General features: G+C 48.4%; 2 protein-coding genes and 1 long non-coding RNA gene across 4 annotated transcripts in view; 1 reads left to right on the plus strand and 2 right to left on the minus strand.

The window, feature by feature from the left end:
• Positions 1-3,724, minus strand: part of EHD4 (EH domain containing 4) — a 72,515-nt gene extending 68,791 nt beyond the window's left edge. Inside the window, exon 1 of the mRNA XM_019725423.3 lies at positions 3,368-3,724. Coding sequence (XP_019580982.1) covers positions 3,368-3,603 — 236 coding nt within the window. The 5' untranslated portion in view covers positions 3,604-3,724. The remainder of the gene's footprint in view (positions 1-3,367) is intronic.
• Positions 3,725-10,579: 6,855 nt separating this feature from the next.
• PLA2G4E (phospholipase A2 group IVE) overlaps positions 10,580-21,209 on the minus strand; it is a 59,791-nt gene continuing 49,161 nt past the window's right edge. Inside the window, exons 13-20 of one of the 2 annotated variants that reach the window (XM_019725422.3) lie at positions 20,503-20,725; positions 17,693-17,807; positions 16,959-17,096; positions 15,664-15,771; positions 14,912-15,115; positions 13,902-14,068; positions 12,471-12,657; positions 10,580-12,017 (exon numbers count right to left, since the gene is read on the minus strand). In XM_019725422.3, the coding sequence (XP_019580981.3) occupies positions 11,716-12,017; positions 12,471-12,657; positions 13,902-14,068; positions 14,912-15,115; positions 15,664-15,771; positions 16,959-17,096; positions 17,693-17,807; positions 20,503-20,725 (1,444 nt within the window). In that variant the 3' untranslated portion in view covers positions 10,580-11,715. The remainder of the gene's footprint in view (positions 12,018-12,470; positions 12,658-13,901; positions 14,069-14,911; positions 15,116-15,663; positions 15,772-16,958; positions 17,097-17,692; positions 17,808-20,502; positions 20,726-21,209) is intronic. The other variant, XM_088797156.1, reaches the window with a different exon arrangement.
• LOC141570597 (uncharacterized) overlaps positions 17,458-21,209 on the plus strand; it is a 53,480-nt gene continuing 49,728 nt past the window's right edge. Inside the window, exon 1 of the long non-coding RNA XR_012494777.2 lies at positions 17,458-17,590. This is a non-coding gene — a long non-coding RNA (uncharacterized LOC141570597). The remainder of the gene's footprint in view (positions 17,591-21,209) is intronic.

A 21,209-nucleotide genomic window follows, 5' to 3' on the forward strand; every position in this document is an offset into this window, starting at 1 on the left:
ACTAGAGGTAATTTTATGTCTTTCCGCACTACATGCCTTCTATTTCTTTTTCTTGCCTAATTGCCTTGATCTCTGATTTTTAAAAGTGATCCTGAGTGACTTTCCTCTTTTTTCCTCATTAGAATAAATTTTCAGGGAGAAAAAGACAGAGTATAGGAGGAAAAGAGAAAGTGAGACTCTTAAAAATCAGAAGTTGAAACTGTGTGGTATGAATTGATTTTCGGTGAGCCTCATGTCCTCTCCGTGGAAATGTCTTCCTTCACAGCACTTGGGCCCAGGGATCTTCTGGGGGAATCTCTGAAATCTGTTTTCCTCAGGTTTTGGACACAAGCCTGGCTGAGCCCAACATCCACCCTTCCTTGGCTGTTACAGAGCCTAAGACGACATGGCCATTTTCCCGTGTGCATCTCTTTTCCTTCTCTGGCCAATTCTTTCTTGGTCAGAGATAGAGCACCAATAGTTCCACTCATTGTATCCTTTCTCTTCTGGGAAATAAAACTATCAGTGAGACAATAGGTTTATCAGTTCTTCTGCTTGTACCCAGAGACTTTGGACAGTATTTCCATCACATCTGAAGTCTCCTTCTGGGTCAGTTCTGTGATCCATGTGGAGAGATCCCACAAACCCTCTCCTCCTATTTGTCCTTTTCTTTGCACCTGGGGCCCTCATGGTGATCTCCCATGCAGAATTGAGCGTATTTCCTTGACACTCAAGCTCTTCATGCACCCCATCTAGGAGACCTAGAACAAGGCACACGCGAATTTCTTCATTCCTGATGAACATCCTAGCTCACCATGCTTTAGTGGGGCTCCTAGTTCTTCCCAGTTATGGGACAAAAGGAGGAAGAGTAAAGTTTCATTAAAATGGGCTTGCTGAGTGGCTTTACAATGAGAGAAGTATCCCTCCATATCATTGCAGGCTCTGTGTTATCAGTGACCTCTTGGGATGTGCAGGAAGCCAGGTGGATAAGAATCTATGACTTTGTAGCTAGGTGCACCCCGTAGCCAAGGATGAGCTTGTAGTGCTCAATGGCTGGAGGCAAACAATGCGGGCACTGATCAGCCTCAGAGAAAAGATAGCCACGGATGCACACGGGCTCCAGGATGGTCAGTACACTGGGCCGACGCCTCTACTCTCCAGTTCCAGTGCAGGTCTCTAGAGGGTAGCTGCCCTTTGGGCAGGGGGAGGGCGGGGGTTCTTCCCAGGAGCTAAATCTCTTCCTCCTAACTCCACTCTGAAAGCAAGCTCAGGTCTCTGGTGCCTCACCAAGCTTCCTGTCCATCCTGATTTCCTTCTAACTTCACAGGTCCACTTTGTGCCTGCTGCCCAACGACAAAGTGACAGTCCAGGGAAGGTCTCAAGAGCAAGTGACTTCCTCCCTCACCTTTGGGTTGTATAATACATGGCCCAGTGCCTACTGAGAAGTGGTCCATTTGAATGGAGTCTCTAGGAGTCAGATCTCAAAATTCTTCTTAAAACTATCCTTAACTATTCCACAACCTACCCCCCCACCCCCCCACACACTGATGAAGCGGAGAGAAGAGTGAGAAATAATATAATGAAATAGTAAACTGAAAACTGAAGATGGATTCATGTTCTTGTGAATTGTGTTCTGCCTCAGGCTTGCGTATTATCCAGGCTATGTGAGCAGAGAGAGTGCGCTACATACATCCAGGAGGGTATAGCATCCACAGGGGCTCCCTAACCATCACATAGGACACAATAAAGCACTCCTGGCAAGGACAAACAGGAGGAACTGACCGCAGAGCTGTAAAAGTGCCACCACCAACGTCTGAGATTATTATAACAATGCTATCCTTCATCTGTATATTTCAAAAGGTCCACCTCTCACTTTATACCTCTTGGTCATAATACTTCATTTTCCCATATACTTAAAAACTGGTTAGTATTACTGAGACCTTAAATGTACAGTCTATCATCTTTCAAGGTACCAGTTACTGTAACATTTCTATGGTTCATTTTGAGTGCCTGGGGTGACACATTTAATACTGTTTTCAGCATATTAATAAGCATCAGAAAAGCAATTTTAAAATGATTTCCTTCACATTCAATTTACTCTCTAGAACTATATTTCAATAGTGTTTTTGCTTTGCTGAATTCATTCATAGAGTATCTGCAGACCTGGATTGAACAATTTCCTGTAGTGACAACTACTCTATTTGTTGAAACTATTTAGGTCACTGGAGTGGAGAAAAAGAGGCCATCTACTTAACAGAAATGGCACGTATCCAAATATAGACGCAGCTTTCTGAACACTTGTTGAACATCAATGATCAAGAGATTGTCACAGTTCTGAAACCTGGACCAAAACCTTACGTGATCAGTTTGTTTCAACTGACACGGGGTTTAACCCAGGAAAGCAAGTTTCCTAACGAAAGAATGAAAATTCAGTCTTCATATGCCAGCAGCTTTAGAAGTAAAATAGCCTCTTTGAAAATCTGTTTCAGTATCAATTATTTCCCATCAAAAGTCACTTCCCAGGAAGCTGTACGATTTGAACCTTAGGGCATGCACTGTAATTGTTTGCTTTTGGAGACACAGCGAGCATGACAAATATTTTCAGTTGTCAAGGGTGAGCAAGGAGGGAATGACCCACCTAAGAAACGGAAACTAACGAATAGTAATATGACACTCCCCCTTAGTTCCACTGGGTGCGGGCTGCTACACACAACTTCCTAAGGCAGGATAAAGGCGAGGCTGTACAACAGCCGAAAGAAGGCGGCCTGTCTACCCCCTCCCCGAAACACTGTGGTGGGAGGTGGCATGCAAAGACCTCAAGGGAAGGGGGCATGGGCAATACCCTCCACTGTTGCCATTTATTCATTCATTCAATAATTATGCGCCGGGCACTGCTAGAGGCTTAACTCTCCAACTATGACTCAACAGCTCATTCTGATACCCCACACCTCTGTCCCCATTTCCAGCCCTAGGCCTCACTCCTCAAGAAAATGCTTATTATAGTCTCGTGCCCCTCCCTTTCCCAGGTCCCCAGCCCAGCGTGGCAGGATAAAGCCAGCGACGGCAGTGCCTTTCCAAGAGCAAAGAAGGAGGGCTCGGAGTACTCGGAGAAGGGTTCCCGGGACCCTCCTGCCCGCGTAGGGACAGCCAGCCCCTACTCCGGCGGCCGCGCCCCGGCACAGAGCACCACGTCGAGACCGCGAACCTGAGGTCACGCCGACGCTGGAGGGGGAAGCAGCGGCGAGGGGGTTCCTCAAAAGGGGAAGTGGTCGCTGCAGGAAGCCCGAAGGCGTAGCGACTATACGTGCACACGTGGGGAAGACCGCCTCCACCTAGGTGGTGGGGGACAGGGGTCCAGGCAGAGGTGAGGACGCGCGGAGCGGGTTACCTGATGAAGGTGGTCTTTCCTGTGCTGTACTGGCCCACCAGCAGGATCATGGGCTTGTTGTCGAAGTCAGCGTCCTCCAGCGCAGGCGAGTGGAACTCGTGGAAGCGGTACGCCTCCTCCAGCGGCAGCACCTTGCGCAGGTAGAGCGAACGCAGGCCGCCAGTCACCGTCTGCACGGCATCCGCGCCGCTCACACGATCGCGCCCGCCCGCCTGCCGCCCCATCCAGCTGAACATCCTGCCACCGGTCTGCGCCCCGAGCCCGCCCTGTCAGCGCCGGCCCCGCACTCAGTCCCCGCTCCGGGTTCGACCCTCCCTGGCTCGCACTGAGCTGCACCAGCTGCGCTCGCCGCCGCCCGATCTGGTCTCGTCTCGCGCCGTCGCAGCCAATCTCCGATCGCTACGTCACGAGCGGTCGTTCACTATTCAGAAGGACTCTCTCAAGTCCTTCCTCATTGGGCAGCTGCCAGCGCGGGTGGAGGCGTCAGCCAATGGAGAGGAGGTTCTTAATGAATTGTTGATGACGGAGTCGGTCTGCAGGACTGGGGCGGGGAGAGGTGTCTCTCCAGCCGGGTGACGCAGGCCAGGCATCCTTGGGGCCTATTTAGTCCCCAGGGCCACACCTCTGGCCAGGTGGCGTCGGCGTCCGGGCAAATCTGAGCTGGCAAAAAAAAAAAAAAAAAAAGAAAAGAAAAGCCAACCGGAACCTCCGGAGGCTCTCTTGGAATGTTCCCTCATCCCAGCCCTCTGAACGTGGAAACTGGAGACAAAGTTCAGAAAGTTGACAGGCAGGTTTTGTCTACCTGCTAGCAGATTATTAGTACCCTCATTTTATTGGTGAGGAGACCTTGACTCACGGACATAATTGACGAAATGTGAAGTTAGGGGAGGTACACTCCAATTTACTTGGGTACATATGTCTCATCTCCACGCCCCTCCACTAAATTCTGGATGAATTGAAGGCATTTTCCAGTAGTTTTATTTGATTTTCTGTAAAATTGAAAATGTAGTCATCATCCTCATGGATTACAACCTAATTTCCAAATGTAAAAGAGTTAATGTTACCTCCCAGCTGTCTCTTTTTCAGGTTAAAAAACACCTAAACTGGGATTGGGAGAAATACTCAGCCTTCATTTTTGGTGTCCTAGGTAATAGTTTTCGAATATTTCTCTGTTGTTTTAGAGGATTTCTCAAGTGTGATCAAAGGGACCCCCTGCATAAGAATAATCTGGGATACTTGTTAAAATGCAGATTTGTAGTCATCACTCTGACCTACTGAGTGAGAATATTGAAGGGGGATGGAGCTCAACAAGTGCCCCAGGTGATTCTGATGTACCCTCAATTGGGGGAAATATGATGCACAACAGTATTTCTAAAACTTGATGGAAATGCAGATTCTGATTCAGTGGGTATGGGGTGAGACCCAAGACTCCTCATTTCTAATATGCTCCCTAGTGTCGCCGTTGCTGCTTGTCTATGAACCACACTTTGAGTACCAAGGTTGTCATGAAGAAAGAACAGGACCTGGGGTTGAATCCTGATTATATAAATGAATGCCTATGTGTTCTTAAATGCAGTGAGTTACCTTTCTGTCTCAGTTTCCTTGCTTGTAAAATGCGAACTCCTGTGGAGCTGTTGTATGGATCAAATATCTAGAGGAAGCTACACATAACTATGGAAGGGAAAAGAAAGCCAATGGAAAGTGAAATTAGATATTGACCTCATGTCAAAATAAAACAAATTGAAATATAAAAATAAAGTGAACTATTGAACCATTGGAAGAAGGTATAGGTGAAGATTTATAAAATTTTAGAAGGGAAAAGCCTTTCTAAACAAAACCAAAGACATACATTATAAAGGAAAAGGCTGACAGATCTGTTAACAAAAAAGTAAAAGCTTCAGTGTGTTTTAAATCATACATTAAAAATAAACCCATATAAAAATATTCCCCTTACCTTATGCTCCAGAAATTACACTCCTTGGTATTTACCCAAATGAAGTGAAAAGTGAATACATGCAATTGCTATGGGAAACAGTATGGCTGCTCCTCACAAAATTAGAAATAGAACTACCGTATGATCCAGCAATCCCACTTCTTGGGTCTATATCTAAAATAATTGAAAGTAGGGTCTCTAAGAGATATTGCACACTCATATTCACCGCAGCACTATTCACAATAGTCAAGAGGTGAAAGCAACCTAAGTGTCCAGAGGTGGATGAATGGATAAACAAAATGTGATATCATACAATGAAATATTATTCAGCCTTAGAAAGTAAGGAAATCCTATCACATGCTACAATCTGGACGAACCTCAAGAACATTATGCTAAGTGAAATAAGCCAGTCACCAAAGGAAAAATAATGTGTGAGTCCATGTAAATGAGGTATCTCAACTAGTCAAATTCATAGAAACAATAAAATGGTGGTTGTCAGGAGCTGGGCGGAGGAGGAAATGGGGAATTGTTCAGTGGGTATAGAGTTTCCGTTTCACAAAATGAAAAAATTCTGGAGGTCTGTGGCACAACAATGTGAATATAGTTAACACTATTAACTGTATACTTAAAAATGGTTAAGACAGTAAATTTTATTAGATATTTTACTACAATTTTTTTAAAAAGTGAATGTATAAGATTTTTGTACTTTTGTAAAAAAATTAAAGTATCCAATGAAAAGATGGGAAGGATAAACCCCCAAATAGTAATGCTGTCTGAGTTTTGGAGTGATAAGTGATCTTAGTTTCCTTCTCTATATGCTTTTACATTTTTCAAATTTTATACAATAATCATGTTCTTGTTTTATAACCAGAAAACAAATTTTAAGGAAGAACAACATTGATTGTCCTTAATTTGAAAGAAAAAAAAAAATAAGGAAAAGAAAGTCCTGAAGAAACCAGGCCAGAGGATGTGCCATCATGGCTTTTCTTCCTTCTCTGTCTTCTTACAGCTTTCTTGTTCCTGTTCTGTCCTCAGTGAGTGGGAGAGTGACTGACTCTCCCCAGAATAATAATCTTGCATCTTTGCAAGTTATGATTCTCTTTGGTTTCCTTTCTTCAGACTAAACAATCCCAATCTCAGTCACTTTTTAAATATCTTAATTCAATTGTTTTTTCAGGTTAAATCCTATTACAGTTCTATAGGGAGTGCTATTGTTGCCCAGAAGTTGTATTGAATAATTCTTAAAATAAGTCTTTTGGTAATAAGACTCACTTTGCCATGTGAAAATTTTAATTGTAATTCTTTTGGAAGGATTTTCCCCTGTTCTTGGTAATGTGATGGTCAGAAGATTTGCTCTAGATGATGTCCAGGGTCTTGTCCTGATAACTTTAAATTCTGGAGTAGTTAAAGGCCTGGGAGACACATGATGAGATTAGAGGAGGTACTTTGGCCTTCATTCTCAGACACACCTCTCCTTTCTCTGTGGCCATTACCCTGGTCACTGCTGCCACTTGGAGATGTAGCTTGGAGGACATGCAGGTGGAGATGTCTAGTAGGTACTTGCAGCAAGACAGCCAGTTGCCTATAAATTGTCCTTCACAATAGAACTCTTTTAGCTGGGCACATTGCCAACCAGGTAACAACAAAAATTTCCAGTCTTTCTACAGTTAAGTGTGATCATGAGACCAACTTCCGGTTGCTGATATGTTACCTGAAGGATGTGTGGGACTTGTAGGAAGTCTCTTTTAAAGAGAAAAGGGTTCAAGCTTTCTCTTCCCTTCTTCCCTCTTGTAGTCTGGGATATGAATATGATGGCGGGAGCTCCAGGGCTCATCTTGGACCATGAGGCTAAGAACTACACAAGGAATCAGAGAGCTGGAAGGAACAGGAACCCTGACAAATCATGAAGTGCCACACCAGCCTTGGACTGCCTGCCTCTCTGTGGGCTTCTTTACATGGATACATTTAAGCCACTATTTGTCCAGTCTCTGTTAGAGATGAAAGTACTTCCTAACTAACACTGAATTTGTTACTACAAATGGCGTCTGCAATAAAAATCCAAAATGTGACATTCACTTGGTGGAAGAGGGGCAAGGTGAACTTTAAGGATTTAACTGTTGCAGCCTGGGATTTAAAACTTGACCATACAATTTTTATGACACGCATCCTATTAAGAGATGGGATCTTTGTCCCCTGCCCTTAAATCTAGGCTGGCCTGTGAATGCTTTTGCCAATAGAGTATAGTGGAAGTGATGCTATGTGACTCCTGAGGCTAGGTTATAATACGCCATGCCACTGCCAGTATGCAACTCGGGAGCCCTGAGCTGCCATTTAAGAAGACTGACTATCCAGAGACCACCATGCTGCGGAGACCACAGGAAGGTGCTCTGACAGTCAATCAAACTGAGACTGTCCTTTATCCTCCCCAGCCTTTACAGCCCAGCCACCAGATAGAAGAATGAAGGATCCACCTCAGAAAGGGATCCATCAGCCCAGATCTTCTAGACCAGTCATCTGAGTTCTCCCCAACGGGGCAAGTCATCTGAGCTGAGGCCCCACACACGGAGCATATATAAGTTGTCCATGCTGTGCCCTTTCCAAATTCCTGACCTACAGAATCTGTGGGTATAATCACATGGTGGTTATTTTATGCCAATATGTGTTGGGGGGTGGGTTGCTGCTCAGCAATAGATCACTGGAAGAGCTGGTAATTCTTGTTATCTTGTTAAGACAAAAGTTCAGTTTTCTTTCACAGAAAAGAGATCTAGAGCTAGGCAGGCCAGGACCGGTGTGGTGTCTTCATAGTCAGCAGGAGCTCAGACCCCTTTATGGCCCCTGCGGCCCAGAATGTAGAAATGATGGCTAGAGCTCCAGGAGCCATAATGGACCCCAAGACAAACTTAAGGCTGGCAGAAGCAAGAGCTGAAAGGAGCCTGGGTCTCTGATAAGAAATAGAAATAAATGACCATGTTGAAGCCACTGTAATTTTAGATCTTTTGGGTTATGTAGCAGAAGTTATACTAACTGGCATAGAATTTGAATTCTTGAATCAAGAACTTAGGAAATCTAAACACATCAGTAAATACTTCAACTTCCAAAAAAAGAACATAAGACATTGGTTTGTTTAGAGCTAAAGGTTTGAGAGTTTTCAAAATAGAACCCGTACTTGAAATCCTGGTGTAGATGAAACTGCTTAAGGAGAGTATAGAGTGAGAAGAGAGGAGAGCTAAGGAGAGAACCTCGGGAAACACCAGCAGCTAAAGGAGAACAAGGGAGATGAGACCAGGGGAGGGTCTTGAAAGTGGGAAGAAATCCAGGACAGAAGGTAGCCACAAAACTTGGCCCCTTCCCTCTCGGGCTGGATTGGCTGCCCCTAATGTGTGCCCCTTCTTTACACAGCTAATATGGAACTGTCTCTTTGTATCGCAAGGCTCTGTTTCCATGTAGGCCTCCTACATGGAACTAGAAGGAAGCTCCTTGAAATGTGGGGTCAATTGTTAATTCTTTTTATTTTCCCAGTGCCTACAACAGTGACTGGCATGTAGTGGGAAGGAAATAAATATTTGGAGTGAACTGCTGTTGGCAAGGAAATCCTGGGAAGGGAGGTTTCAGGAAGGAGGGAGTGGTCTGCAGTGCCAAATGCTGAGAACAATCAAGTAAGATAAGGCCTAGACAGGGCCAGTGCCATTTGACTCCATGTATCTGGCAATTGGGAGGACATCGGTGACCTTGGAGAGAAGTGTTTTCATGGGGATGTAGAAGCAGAACACATCTACTGTGGGACAGGGTGGCTGGTTTCCATGGCAGGTGGTGTGCTGGCTGCTCTCCTGAGAAGGAAAGGGGAGACAAAGGCACCCTTGGGAAGAGAGGAATTTTATTTGATTTTTTCTATTTAATCGTGTTACAGGCAGTGAGCAGGGAACCTGAGGGGGGGCCTCCTCCCTGACCTCCCCAGGACAAAGTGCCCTGGCCCCTCACAGAGTTGATGACATTTTGTCCTTATCCCTTATGTGGCCCTTACGAATCTCCTGCTCTGTGACATCGCCAGTGTTGTTTTAGAAGTGAAATGACTATTTGACTTCTCAAATCCACATACAAAAATATTTTCATGCCTTTTCTTACAACCCAAATCAACGTTCCTAGAAAGCAGAGGCAGTTTACTGACCACGACCACGGGGCACCAAGTAGGTGCTCAGCTGATGCAGACTGCCCTTCCTTCCTCTAGGTCAAAGCTTCCTGAAAACCATCGGAGCTTCAAACAGCATGGGTCAACAAGAGCTGGTGCTCCACTGGTTTTCACATGGCTTCATAAAAACCGAAAAACACCCCCCCACAAGAAGGTGGGGACCTCTGCAGGAGGAAAGGAAGCAGCAGACGAGAGAAGGGATGGGATGGAATGGCCTTCTCACACCTCTGGCAGTGGCCAGACAGGAATTATGCATGGTTTACAGCCTCAGATAATGAAAGCAGATGAGGCACTAGCATTTACCCACATGGCCATTTTATTCCGCGCTCAAATAATACAATGGTTTCAGAAACCTCACTCTACATTCTTTGAGGAATCCAAGGGAGGGCTGCCTTCACCTTACAATAAACAGGTCTTGCCACGGAGCTCGCTCTGATAATTTAAGGCAAGCCTGTTTGTTGCAGATGGAAGAAAAAGGTGCCAAAGTGGAGGCTGCTCTGGTGGAGGAGGTGAGATGGTGTCCCAGGTGAGCGTTATCTGGATGGGGACCAGTTTTGCAGGTCCAGGGGCCCAGTTTGGGGCTACGAGTCAGTGGCTCAGGGGAGTTGACTGTTCGTACTTTCCAGGCTTATGGGAAAGTGTGGCATAAATCCACACCAGTCCAACTTTAATATGCCTAGGCATCATCACCTGAGAGAGGAGGTGAGAATCTCCTCAAAATACAGATTCTGATTCAGTGTGGCGGGAGTGGGGCCTGAGATTCTGTGTTTCTAACCAGTTCCCCAGCACACTTTGAATAGCAAGGAGGTAAATTGGAGGCCAATTTTTCTAAACTTTTGCTACCTGTCACCATTTGTCTCCTAACAACCAAAGGACTGCTTAGGGAGCATCGTGGCCCAGAAAGAGGGGCATGTCTTCCAGGTTTGCTGGGCTTCACGCAGAGCACATGCCTTTCTGGTCCCACTGTCCATTGGCCAGGGCGTCTCAGTAGCTCAGGTTACACATTTTTTTCAGTTAAGTTCCCAGCCTGATGGGAGACCTGGATGCTTTGATTGGGCTTCCGTGTGTTCCTGGTCTTTCCCGGCAATTCATCTTTTATTTTTTTTTTTTATTAAATTTATTGGGGTGACAATTGTTAGTAAAATTACATAGATTTCAGGTGTACAATTCTGTATTACATCATCTCCGGCAATTCATCTTGAAACCACCTCCAAGGATGGGCTTCTTCCTCAGAGCTAACTTAGTCCTTTCTGGGTAGTTCCTTCCTAGTTTCATTCTCTCAGGATGACTTTCCAAGAGCTGGGATGTGTTTGCTGGTCATGGTGTGTACATGATAAATAAGAGAAATCCCATTTAGAAATAAATAATCCCGTCTGGAAAACAGAGGGGAGGGTGATGGAGAACTGAGAAGTGCTCCTGGAGCAGGTTTGTCAGCAAGCGCCAGTCTCGGAGTGGGTGGCATTGGGCGGCAGTACCGACCTGACGCCCAAGCCCATTGACCTGCCCAGACATCCCTGAGCTGCATCTAAGATCCTTGTTCCACGAATGTGAGCTGCAGACTTGGGCTTTGCCTGGCATTTCACTGGAGCTGGATGCTCAGATGAGGCTGCCTGGTAGGGATTTTAGGGGTCACCAGTCCTGGAGCTCTGAGTGGCTGGAGAGGGGCTGCTGAAACTGCGTCACCTGTTTGGCTTTGCTGTTGAAGAGACCAAGATGTCTCCAGTGCTCCATCTAGAGCTTCTAGCATCATGTTCCCTATTAATGGCCTGGCTCATAGAAATAAAAACCACAAAATATAATTACCTACAAAAATCGCAAGAATATAATTCCCTTAAAATTTAAAAATAGTTTTTCCAGAGAACCTGGAGTGCTTCTCGGGTCCTCTTGTGCATTCCCTGAGGCCCTCTGTGCCAGGAGGCAGAGGGGAGTAGAAAGGGGAGGGCCCTGAGCACCAGCTCTGTGTCTGAGGTTTGTGGGGAACCAGCTGCCCCTTCAGGCCGTGCTTTCATTCTCCACACTTCAGGCATGTGTGGGAGCCTGTGGCTATTGGACCCCTTTCCCTATAGGGAAAGGTTTAAAAAAATTCCAGTGGGTATAAAACCCAAATCCATGCCTTGTTATTTTCCTGTGTCTCTTTCTCTCTGTCTCCCTCAACCTTTTTTAATTTTTATTTTTTGATGGACAGCCCAGGCTAGCTTGCCTGCACCTCTTGCCAGAGAGCAGAGCTGGCTATGAGGGTTGGTCCGCTCTGAGGAGGTCCCTGCCCCCAGCAGTGGAAGCAGACACAGGATCGGTGAAGCTCCCTGGGAATTTGGAGGGACACTGGCTCTTCTGGAGTTTCTTCTTTTCCACGGCCTTTCGCAAGGCCTGAAGGAGCTTGTCCTTGTTATTCAGAATGTTGTATTCACAGAGATTCACCATCTTGTCGAAGGCAGCCTCTGTGTACGTCAGCTCCCTGGTGGCATAGGGAGTTTTGGCGCCATAAATGTCGACATTGCCCTTCTCCAGCTCCTCGGGGCTTCGCTCTACACCTGGAGGGAGTAGAAGGACTCGCGATAGACTCTTTTTATGTTTAGTTATAATGACTTGTGTCCTATTTCTCTGCATAGCCACCCCTGCATGCACGGGCACACACGCCTTCCTGCAGATGTGCACACTCACACATACGCACATGTACGTACACCTCCAAGCTCCTAGGGCAGGGATACAGCTTGCCCATCTTAGGATTGCCCTAGCACCAACACCGTGCCAGGCGTACAGTTGGATGTCAATAAATGTTGAATGACTGGCGGAGTAGAGTTTGATGCTGCAAGCTCATGGGGGCATGGGGGAATCTTTTCTTTCTTCCCAAAGCCAAGGTTGGCTCAGACTGGAGCTAAGCCAGGCTTCCCGTGAGTGCTATTAGAAGATGGCGTACGTTTAAAGACAGGAGCTCTCAGTCCAAGACCAGCGGGTGGTGGGAAGTGAGCTCGGCGGCGGCTTACCTGGGGCCTTGTACTTTTGGAAGGTATCGTTGATGAGTGGGAAGAAAAGCACGATGGGGGCATCAGGTTCCTGGGAGTTCTCCATCAGGTAACATTCCTTGAGATTACTATTCCCCTCCTCTTGCAGGTCATATTTGGGGAAGGGAATGTTCTGCACGGCACAGTACTCACAGGTTTGTTTCATGGGCTAGAGTATCACAAGAGGACATGTTGGAGACGAGGGGTAAGGGTAGGTAAGAAACACAGAGTTCTTAGATCAAGCTTCCTGATTTCCCCAGCAAACAACTCACGTCTCCAACTACTTGGACTATTTGTGCTATTTTTAGAACAAAGCCACACCAGGACAAAGGGCCTGAGGCAGTAGGTTGGTGTGTGTCCAACTGCAAGCTCCTTCCCCAAGTAAAATGGACAGAAGCCCTTTTGCTGATACGTTACCCAAACACAGATCTGGGTAGATGTGGGTGGCAGCCTGAGGGCGATGGGAGCCGGGCCATATACAGCCATAGTGGGCAGGCTCCTGGGGCACATGCATGGGCTTTGGAACTGACAGAGTGTCACAGGGCTGGAAAGGACTCTGAAAGGGCATAAACACGATATAACAGAAAGAGCAGTGGACTTAGAGGGTCAGAATCCCCTTAGTGCTGCCCTCTGTTCCACATTTACTAGCTGTGTGATCTTAAGCAAGCCATTTACCTTCTCTGTGCTTCAGTTCCCTCAACTACCACATGGGAATAACAGCAGGTATGTCATCTACCACAAAGCCCTGGTGTAAGGATCAAGTGAGATCATGTGTAGGAAAGGACGTTGTCACTCATGTACAAACTTCGGCCATTATCATTGCTGTCATCCTTGTCATCTGTCTACACTCCCCTGTTCCTGGCTTCAGGATAAGACAGTATTAAGGTAGACCAGTTTCTTTCCCTTAAAAGGCCAGAACATTTCAAAAATAAATAAAAACCTCTGGTCCTGGTTCTTTAGTATAATTACATGAAAGGTCATATTCCCTGGGAGAGGAGGACAGCGTGATTATTTTGAAAATAGGACATTACAAGCTCTAGAAGTGGTATAAAACCTTGGAATTAACTGGGCTCTATCAAGGTTATTTTTTAAAACTTCCTTTTTTTTGCAGCTGAAGAATTGCCAAATATGGCAAATGTTCAGATGCAACCAACGATTGGAATTAGCGCAGTAAGTCCACGCAAACTCTGAGCCCCACTGCATGAGGGCCAGCTGGCAGCCCCCTGAGGTTTGGATGGCTCCCCTCATGTCATGTGTTATACCAACTCGAGTTTCTCGGACGCCAGTCTTGGAGCCCATAGAGAGCACACACTCCCCATTTCCCAGTCCGTGGTGCTCGTCAGTGGCTTGTCTCAGAAGAGGCAGTGCTTCTGCTCAGGGGTGAGGGGGGCTTTCTTTCTTTGCCACACTTGCCTTGGTCTGGGACCCAGCACAATAATTGAGGTGGATGATGAGGTCGGCTTTTCTCTCGGGCCTGAGGAGGGGTGGGTAGCTGGAGTTGACGAAAAATGCAGTGTCTACTAGACACAAGTGGTTCACGGACTCTGTCAGCTGGTTCGGGAAGCCGTCAAGCACAGTGTCTGAAATCCAAGGCTTCCAATTACCATCGCACCCCAGAACCCTGATCTCAATGGATAGTCAGAGGCACCTGGTAGGGATGGAGCACCCTGCCCTGAGCTCTTCAGCCTGGGTCTCCAGCCCCCCACTTCTGACCTCCTTGGGTGGGCTGATGAACAGCATTTTCTTGGGGTTTTAGCAAGTCTTTTATGGACTATGCACATAAAACCCACTATGACTCAGCCACAGGGTTTGTGGGGTATAGGGGCATAAGACTATCCTATAAATTGATGTAAACTTGGAGACCAGAGCCAGTTGCCCTTCCTGCCTCTGATGGTGAGGACAACGATTTTTAGGCCAGGCCCAAGCAACCGTTTCCAAGCTGTGGCCAAATACGATACCAAAGACGGTAGAAAGTCAACCTTAGAGCCTTAACAGGGTGGGAAGAAGGCACTGAAGCCAGTCTAAGGCCTGGCTCTGCTACTTTCCACTTGGGTGTTCTTGAGCTGAGCCATCCCCTGCCCAACTCCAGGGGGCGCCACTCACATGAAAAGGTGCCCCCAGAGCACAACTGCAGAAAGTCAGGGCCCACACTTCCCCATTTACACAGTGGGCCAACTTCTACCTGCTGAGATCATTGTACAGATGCCGTAGAGAGGTGCTGAGCAGATTCGGTTAATTAAATATGCACACCACTCCACTCATTGTTCGACTCCGGCCAGGAATACACCATGGCGGGACTCTGCCACCCAACCCATGAACCATGGTCAGAGGAGTTTTCTCATCCTATCTCCATGGTAGCCTCGACATCTACTTGTCCTTCCTCCAAACAGAGGCAGGCCTCAAGCAGCAGCCAGGGAGGGTACCTTTCCACATGGAGAACTGGCCATTCTGGAGGTAGTCGGTGTGCAGCTGCAGCCCCAACAGGAAGTTGTGGAACTCAGACACAAAGGACCGATGGGTGAGGATTTGGCGGAAAGTATTGGACATCCTCGACGCTGGGATCACCACCGAGGTGTCCAGGACGTTGGCCTTACATTTGGGGATTTCAGGAAGGAGCGGCTCATCTTCTGCAGGGGAGAGGGGATTAGAGAGCAGGTCATAAAATTTGGGGGCCCTGATTTCCCTGCATGGTAGCCCGGAACCCAGGGGTGAGCCATTGTAAGTGCTGTTCCCATCTTCCTTGCCTGGCTTTCAAGACCCTGGAACTGGAGCACCCAGGTGAGAGACATAGGACAGGGGTGGGGAGGGAAGATAGATAAGGAGGGGTCCCAGAGAGAACAGTCTAGATGAGCAACCTTTAACTGATGTGTTCATAGATCCCTCCCCTTTTCAGCTCTCCAGGCCTCCTCACAGCTCTGCCAAGCTGACGACACAGTGGATCCACTCCCCTGACCACACTAGAGCTGGCCCTGGGGGCGTGCAGCTGGGTCTCCGAGCAGGTGTCCACCAGCAATCACCGTCCCCTCCAGGCAGGGAAGACCCTCTAGCCCTCGCTGCCTTCCCATGTTTGTGGACCACAGAGAGGATGTTGAAACACATGGCAGGTGGACTAGTTCTCAGTTTGTGACCCACCACTCCCTTTCTAAGCAAGAGGGGAAGCCAGTAGGTTACCCACCAATGTCGTGCACTTTCTCCCTCGTCCACCTGTGGAAAAACTCCTCTGAGTTGTTGCAATAATCCCAGACATCAAGCAAGTTCACGGAGAAGATGCTGCTCCACAAACCTAGGGAGCAGGGCCAGCCGTGAGCAGTTCTGTCCGAGAGCCCCCAAGCCCACCCAAATACTGCCTGGTTGTGCCTTGGCCTCGATTCCCTCTTCAAGTCAGGCTTCTCAGGGTGTGGGACAGGCTTTGATTTCCCTCTGCCCACAGTGCAGCTCGACCCGGATGACTCATGATCCCCAGCCCTCAGCTCTTCTCCATCTTCCTCTCAGAGCCGGGAGAGAATACGAAGGCATATAAGGCACAGTCCCAGCAGCTACTTAATGCTGACAGGTGTGGGCTTCAGGGTCAAGTCCAGATGCCTACTCTTGCACCAGTTAATACACTAGTTTAGGACGGTGCCTGGCACATGGTGAGCACTGGATAAATGTAATGCTATCTCTTATTATCATGATTTTAAAATGCAACAGATTAATAGCAGTACTCACATGAAATCTTTCACATGATGTTGACCTATTTGGATCCTCTGTATGGCAGGTTTTACTCTTAAGCCCAATTTACAGATAAGAAAACTGTGGCTCAGAGAAGTTAGGTAATTTGGCCAACTCCACAGAGCTAATAATTGAGGAGTCACGTCCAAGTTACTTAACTACAGATCTCTGAACCACATACCCAATAGTATAGGTGTTTAGAGAAAGGAGAAGCCACCCTGGGCTGGGGACTTTCAAGTGTGCTTCACAGAAGATATGGGGCTGAGTCGGACCTTCGGGGATGGGTTGGACTGGGATAGATGGGGGTGCATATGACTAGTTTAAATAAGGGCATAACTGTGGTTGAGGCTTTAAAGATGGGTCTGTTTTTTGAGGTCACCCTTTGACAGATGCAGTTCAGACTCTGCAGGGAGAACTGAACGAGTGGACATCACAGTCAGACCTCTGCATTCACTGCTCCTGGCTCTGGAGGAGCAGGGAGCGTAGGTTTGGAAGCAGGGCCAGACTTCCCCAGGGACTTCACCTTCCCTCTGTGGTACCCTCAGACCCCTTGGAACCCAGGAGCTATGTAGGCCCCTGGAAGCAGGCATGTTGCTGCTTGGAACAAGAGCGGAAAGGGGTGGGAGTTCCAGAATCTCCCATTTCACCGGGGACAATTCCTGGGAAACTAGAGCGTGCCTCCCTGTCATTCTCTAATTCAAAGGTGGGGCCTTGCCCAACACGCGCAGGGCGCACAGGAGCCTCCCCGCCGGGAGTCACCTAGCATGTAGCACATCCGCGACTCTGGGATCCTCCTCATCAGACGCCCCATGAAGAACTCGGAGCCGAAGAGCTCGGTGGGGATGAAGGCCCCGTACTTCTGCATGCCCACCTCGTAGGGGGAGAACTCGCACCACTCTGCACACAAAGCAGCAGGGCAGGGTGTCAGTGTCTGGCCTGGGCAGCTCCGCTCTCCCTCCTCACCTAACCAACCGGCTGGATCACGGGTTTCGGGGAGACCGGAGAGCGAGGCCGCAGTTCCCCCACAGGACACACGAGGGCGCCCAAGGCCGGCCTCTGCTGGCTGACCAAGACGCACCATTTGCAACCTGCTGGGCTTCTTTGCTCCAAACCCGATAAATGGGGACCAAAACTGACCCTGAAGCAGGGCAGGGCTCTAGAGGCCCCCCTTCTGGGCAGTTTAAGAAATATCTAGGACCATTTCCCTTCATGACCTTTGTTTCCCTGTCACACCAAACCACCACCCAGGGAAGCCAGGGGACCCTGTCCTCCCCCACATTCTCCCATCTTCCCTGCCTTCTCCCTTTCACACCGCCCAGGTGGCAGAGAAGAAGGGGGTAGCAAGCTTTCCTCAGCTTAAGGACTGCCTTTCCATGTGAAGATTGGCAAAGGTAAGGTGGGTATGCGTGTGTGGGTGCTGGGGTGCTGGGTGCCTTTGCCTGCTGAAAAGGGTCCCCTCTCCCCCAACATAAGTTGCTAGGCACCAGTGTTACCTCTGAAATCCTTGTTGCTTACATCATCCTTGATATTGATGGTGAGGTAGATGGGCAGGGGGTTCTGGCCCTGGCTCAGAGCAGCACGCTGATCTGACAGTTTGCATTCACTTCTCTGTGGGGAAACAAAATGGTTAAGGAGACACAGATAAGCAGCCCTAGTGGCAGAATAAGGGCACAGTTTGGACCTCCCACAGCGTGTTTTCTGTCTCCTGAGCCCACCAGGCTGCTGTGTAGGTCCCGGCTGACACCAGCCAAACCTGCTCTTAAAATGCACCTGTAGAAGGTACACTTGTCCTTGGACTATTCACCACTCCAGACACATGGATGGGGTGGGACTGAACCTGCAGTGTACGGCTGTCCCTCAGAGTCCCAGGTTCTCTGTGTGTCTCAGGGACCAGAGAATGAGGAGGTAGGGGTAGGAGAGGCCACCAAACCAGAGCAGCTCCATTTTTCATATCTGCTTTGCATATTGCATAAAATGTGTTTGGGAGTGGAAAAACAAGCTCCTTCTTTTCTTCCTTCCTCCTCCTCCTCCTTCTTCTTCTTTTTTTTTTTTAATTTAATTGGTGAACAGTGTGTTTCTTCAGGGCCCATCAGCTCTAAGTTGTTGTCCTTCAGTCTAGTTGTGGAGGGCACAGCTCAGCTCCAAGTCCAGTCGCCTGTTTTCAATCTTTAGTTGCAGGGGGTGCAGCCCACCATCCCATGTGGGAATTGAACCGGCAACCTTGTTGTTGAGAGCTTGTGCTCCAGCCGCCCTTCTTCTTCTCCTTCTTCTTCTCTTTTCCTTCTTTCCTTCTTTCCTTTCTTCCTTCCTTCCTTCCTTCCTTCCTTCCTTCCTTCCTTCCTTCCTTCCTTCCTTCCTTCCTTCCTTCCTTCCTTCCTTCCTTCCTTTCTTCATGAAGGGCTGGGAAACCCTGGTACCACACGGCAGCCACAGCCCCTCTAAGTTCCCAGAGCACTGTGCTATATAAGCAGAATGGGAGTCCTGCAGATCAGCTGGGGTCACAGGCCACCCCCCAGAGTGAATCAGCTAGTGTAGACAAAGCCAACTGAGGTCTTAGGAGCCCAGGCTCTGATCCCAGGCCAAGCAGCTGCCTGCTGGGTGACCATCGATGGTTACCCCAGTTTGTGAAGGCGACAGAAACTGTGTGAGATGGTAAACACCTGTGAGGGCAGAGAGTCTTGGGCCTCTCTTGAAAGGCAAACAGGGTACCTGTCATAAGTGGGCAGAGATCTGGACACCACGGAGCTGATGGTCCTGGAAGTAGTTACAGACTCATGGAAGAGACAGCCCACGCTCATTGTCAAGGGGGCCCGAGGGAAAGGAGCTCCCACTTTTGGCTAGAGTGTTAGAGCAGACATCAATCCTAGACTTCTTGGGAAGCCTGGCTCCTTGCTCACATCAAACCCTGGGGGTAATTCTCAGACTTCTGATGCGAAAGCCTTGGTGCTTTCCACCTCATCACATGGGGCACTAACTCTTGTTAGAAATATCAACCATCACTTACTGATGTAATTCCCATGTAAGTAACAGCACAGAACAGGGCCAGAATTGAAACCCCATCATGCCTGAATCCAAAAGCCAACACCCTCAATCTCTGCCTGCCTTGCTTCATCATGAGAACAGGTTAGATGGTGGGTTGTCAAGGGGGACAGGCTGGGGAGGGATCCATCAAAAGCTGTGAGTGCCTCGTGTCTGAGTCCCCCAGACCTAGCATAGTTCTTGGCGTGCAGGAGGTACTTAATTTGTTGAAAGATTGAATGAAGAAATGAATAAATGTTGAAGACGTGGTTTGGGCCATCTTTGGTTCCTCAAATTGTCTGGGTTTTCTGGAAGAGGGGACCTACTAGAAAATAATTTGTTATCCCTCCTCCTTCTGGAAAATTCTCATTTGAAATCAGATCTCCTCAGACACCTTTGGGAGTAGGGCAGACAGCCATAGGCCTGGATAGAAATGAGATGGGAATCTCTGCTTGGGGGCCCAGCAACAGCCAAAGTTAGTCCTCCCTGGGGGCTGCGCAGCTGAAAGGGCCCAGGTGTTAGCTGAACTCTCAACCTGACGTCCAGGATTACAGCATCGCACGGGGATCCCATTCCTCCACCACGTCCCACATGGCTGTCACAACAGCTGTGTCCCAACACAGGCTGATTCTCGCCTTGGGCGCATATTGCTCAGATCATTGGATCTCAGAGCAGGAAGGAAGCTCACTGGGCCCATCCTTTGTGTGGTGACCATGAGAACGAGCCTGGCAGACCTTTAACTCCAGGAAGTGTGATTGCCTAAGGGTCCTAGCTGCTGTGTTCTGAAATCCATGCGGAGGTGACACTTCCCATGGGTGTCCCAGCCCAGTGCCTGAGTGGGGCAGGGATGCTGAGGGATTCTGGGGAGTGTCAGACGACTCTGATGGCCAACTTGGCTGGAGGACTCTCTAAGGCTTTGCTGAACCTTCTAGACCACAAAGTAGTCTAGGATGCTTCTACCCAGACTGTCTTCCCTTTCTCCTCCACTTGGGGTCACACTTGCATCACAGTCTGATAGCTCTCCAGCTTTTCCAGCGCCCCCCTCATTTTCTCTCACAGGTGTCTTGGCCTGGCTCTGAGGACACACTGCCTCTGCAGCGTTGCACCTAAGCCACCCCAACATCTTTCTTCATCACACATTTGGGCCCCTCAAACCTTGCCTTTTACAGCTCAGGGATACATCTAACTCTCTCCTGTTACAAGGTAAGTCCAGATACTCCAACAAAGAGAGAGGGGTGAGCATCAGCCAGGGCGGAGTGCAGCCCAGGAGAAGCCAGGCACCTACCTCGTCTCCCAGGCAGGCCTCGATCAGCAGGCCCCAGAAGTCTGTAAAGTTGACCTTATAGCCTTCCTGACTGCGCTGCCGGAGCTCCTCCCGGTGTTTGAGGAGCTGGTCTGGGTGCAGGGTGGGCAGCTTGTCCTTCACCACGTGCCTCCGGGCGTCAAGGATGGCAGGCTCCAGGTTTTTAGAGGACCACTCAGGGTCCCGGTACAAGGTAGCCATGGTCCTGGAGAGAGACAGGCATGGCTGATAGAGCTGAGCCAGCCCTGGTCCAATCAACCCCGGGCCGTGGCAGGAGAGAAGGAGGGCAGTTCAAGGGAAACCTGCCAGGAAAGGAGCCTGGAGGAAAGGGGGTAAACAATATTACTCATAGTCACACTTGCTCCCATTTCTTGATTGCCTGCTGTGGGCCAGGTGTAGCATGTGGCTTAAGAGTGAGGGTTCTGGACCCAGACCTTCCTGGGTTCAAACCCAGACTCTGCTACTCATTAGCTGTGTGATCTTGGGCAAGGTATCTACCTACTTTTCACCCCAGTTTTCCTACGTGTAGAAAAGGGAGGGTTATGATAATTGTACCTACCTCACAGAGCTATTGTGAAGGTTACATGAATTAATGTAATATAAAGTGGTTAGAATAGTACTTGGCACAAAGTAAGTGCCGGGCTGTGGAATGATGGAGCCAACATTTGAACCCAGGCTTGGCTGATGCC

The sequence above is a fragment of the Rhinolophus sinicus genome, chromosome 3 (genome assembly GCF_057876585.1).
Source record: "Rhinolophus sinicus isolate RSI-liver-muscle chromosome 3, RSI-T2T, whole genome shotgun sequence".
NCBI classification, from domain to species: domain Eukaryota; kingdom Metazoa; phylum Chordata; class Mammalia; order Chiroptera; family Rhinolophidae; genus Rhinolophus; species Rhinolophus sinicus.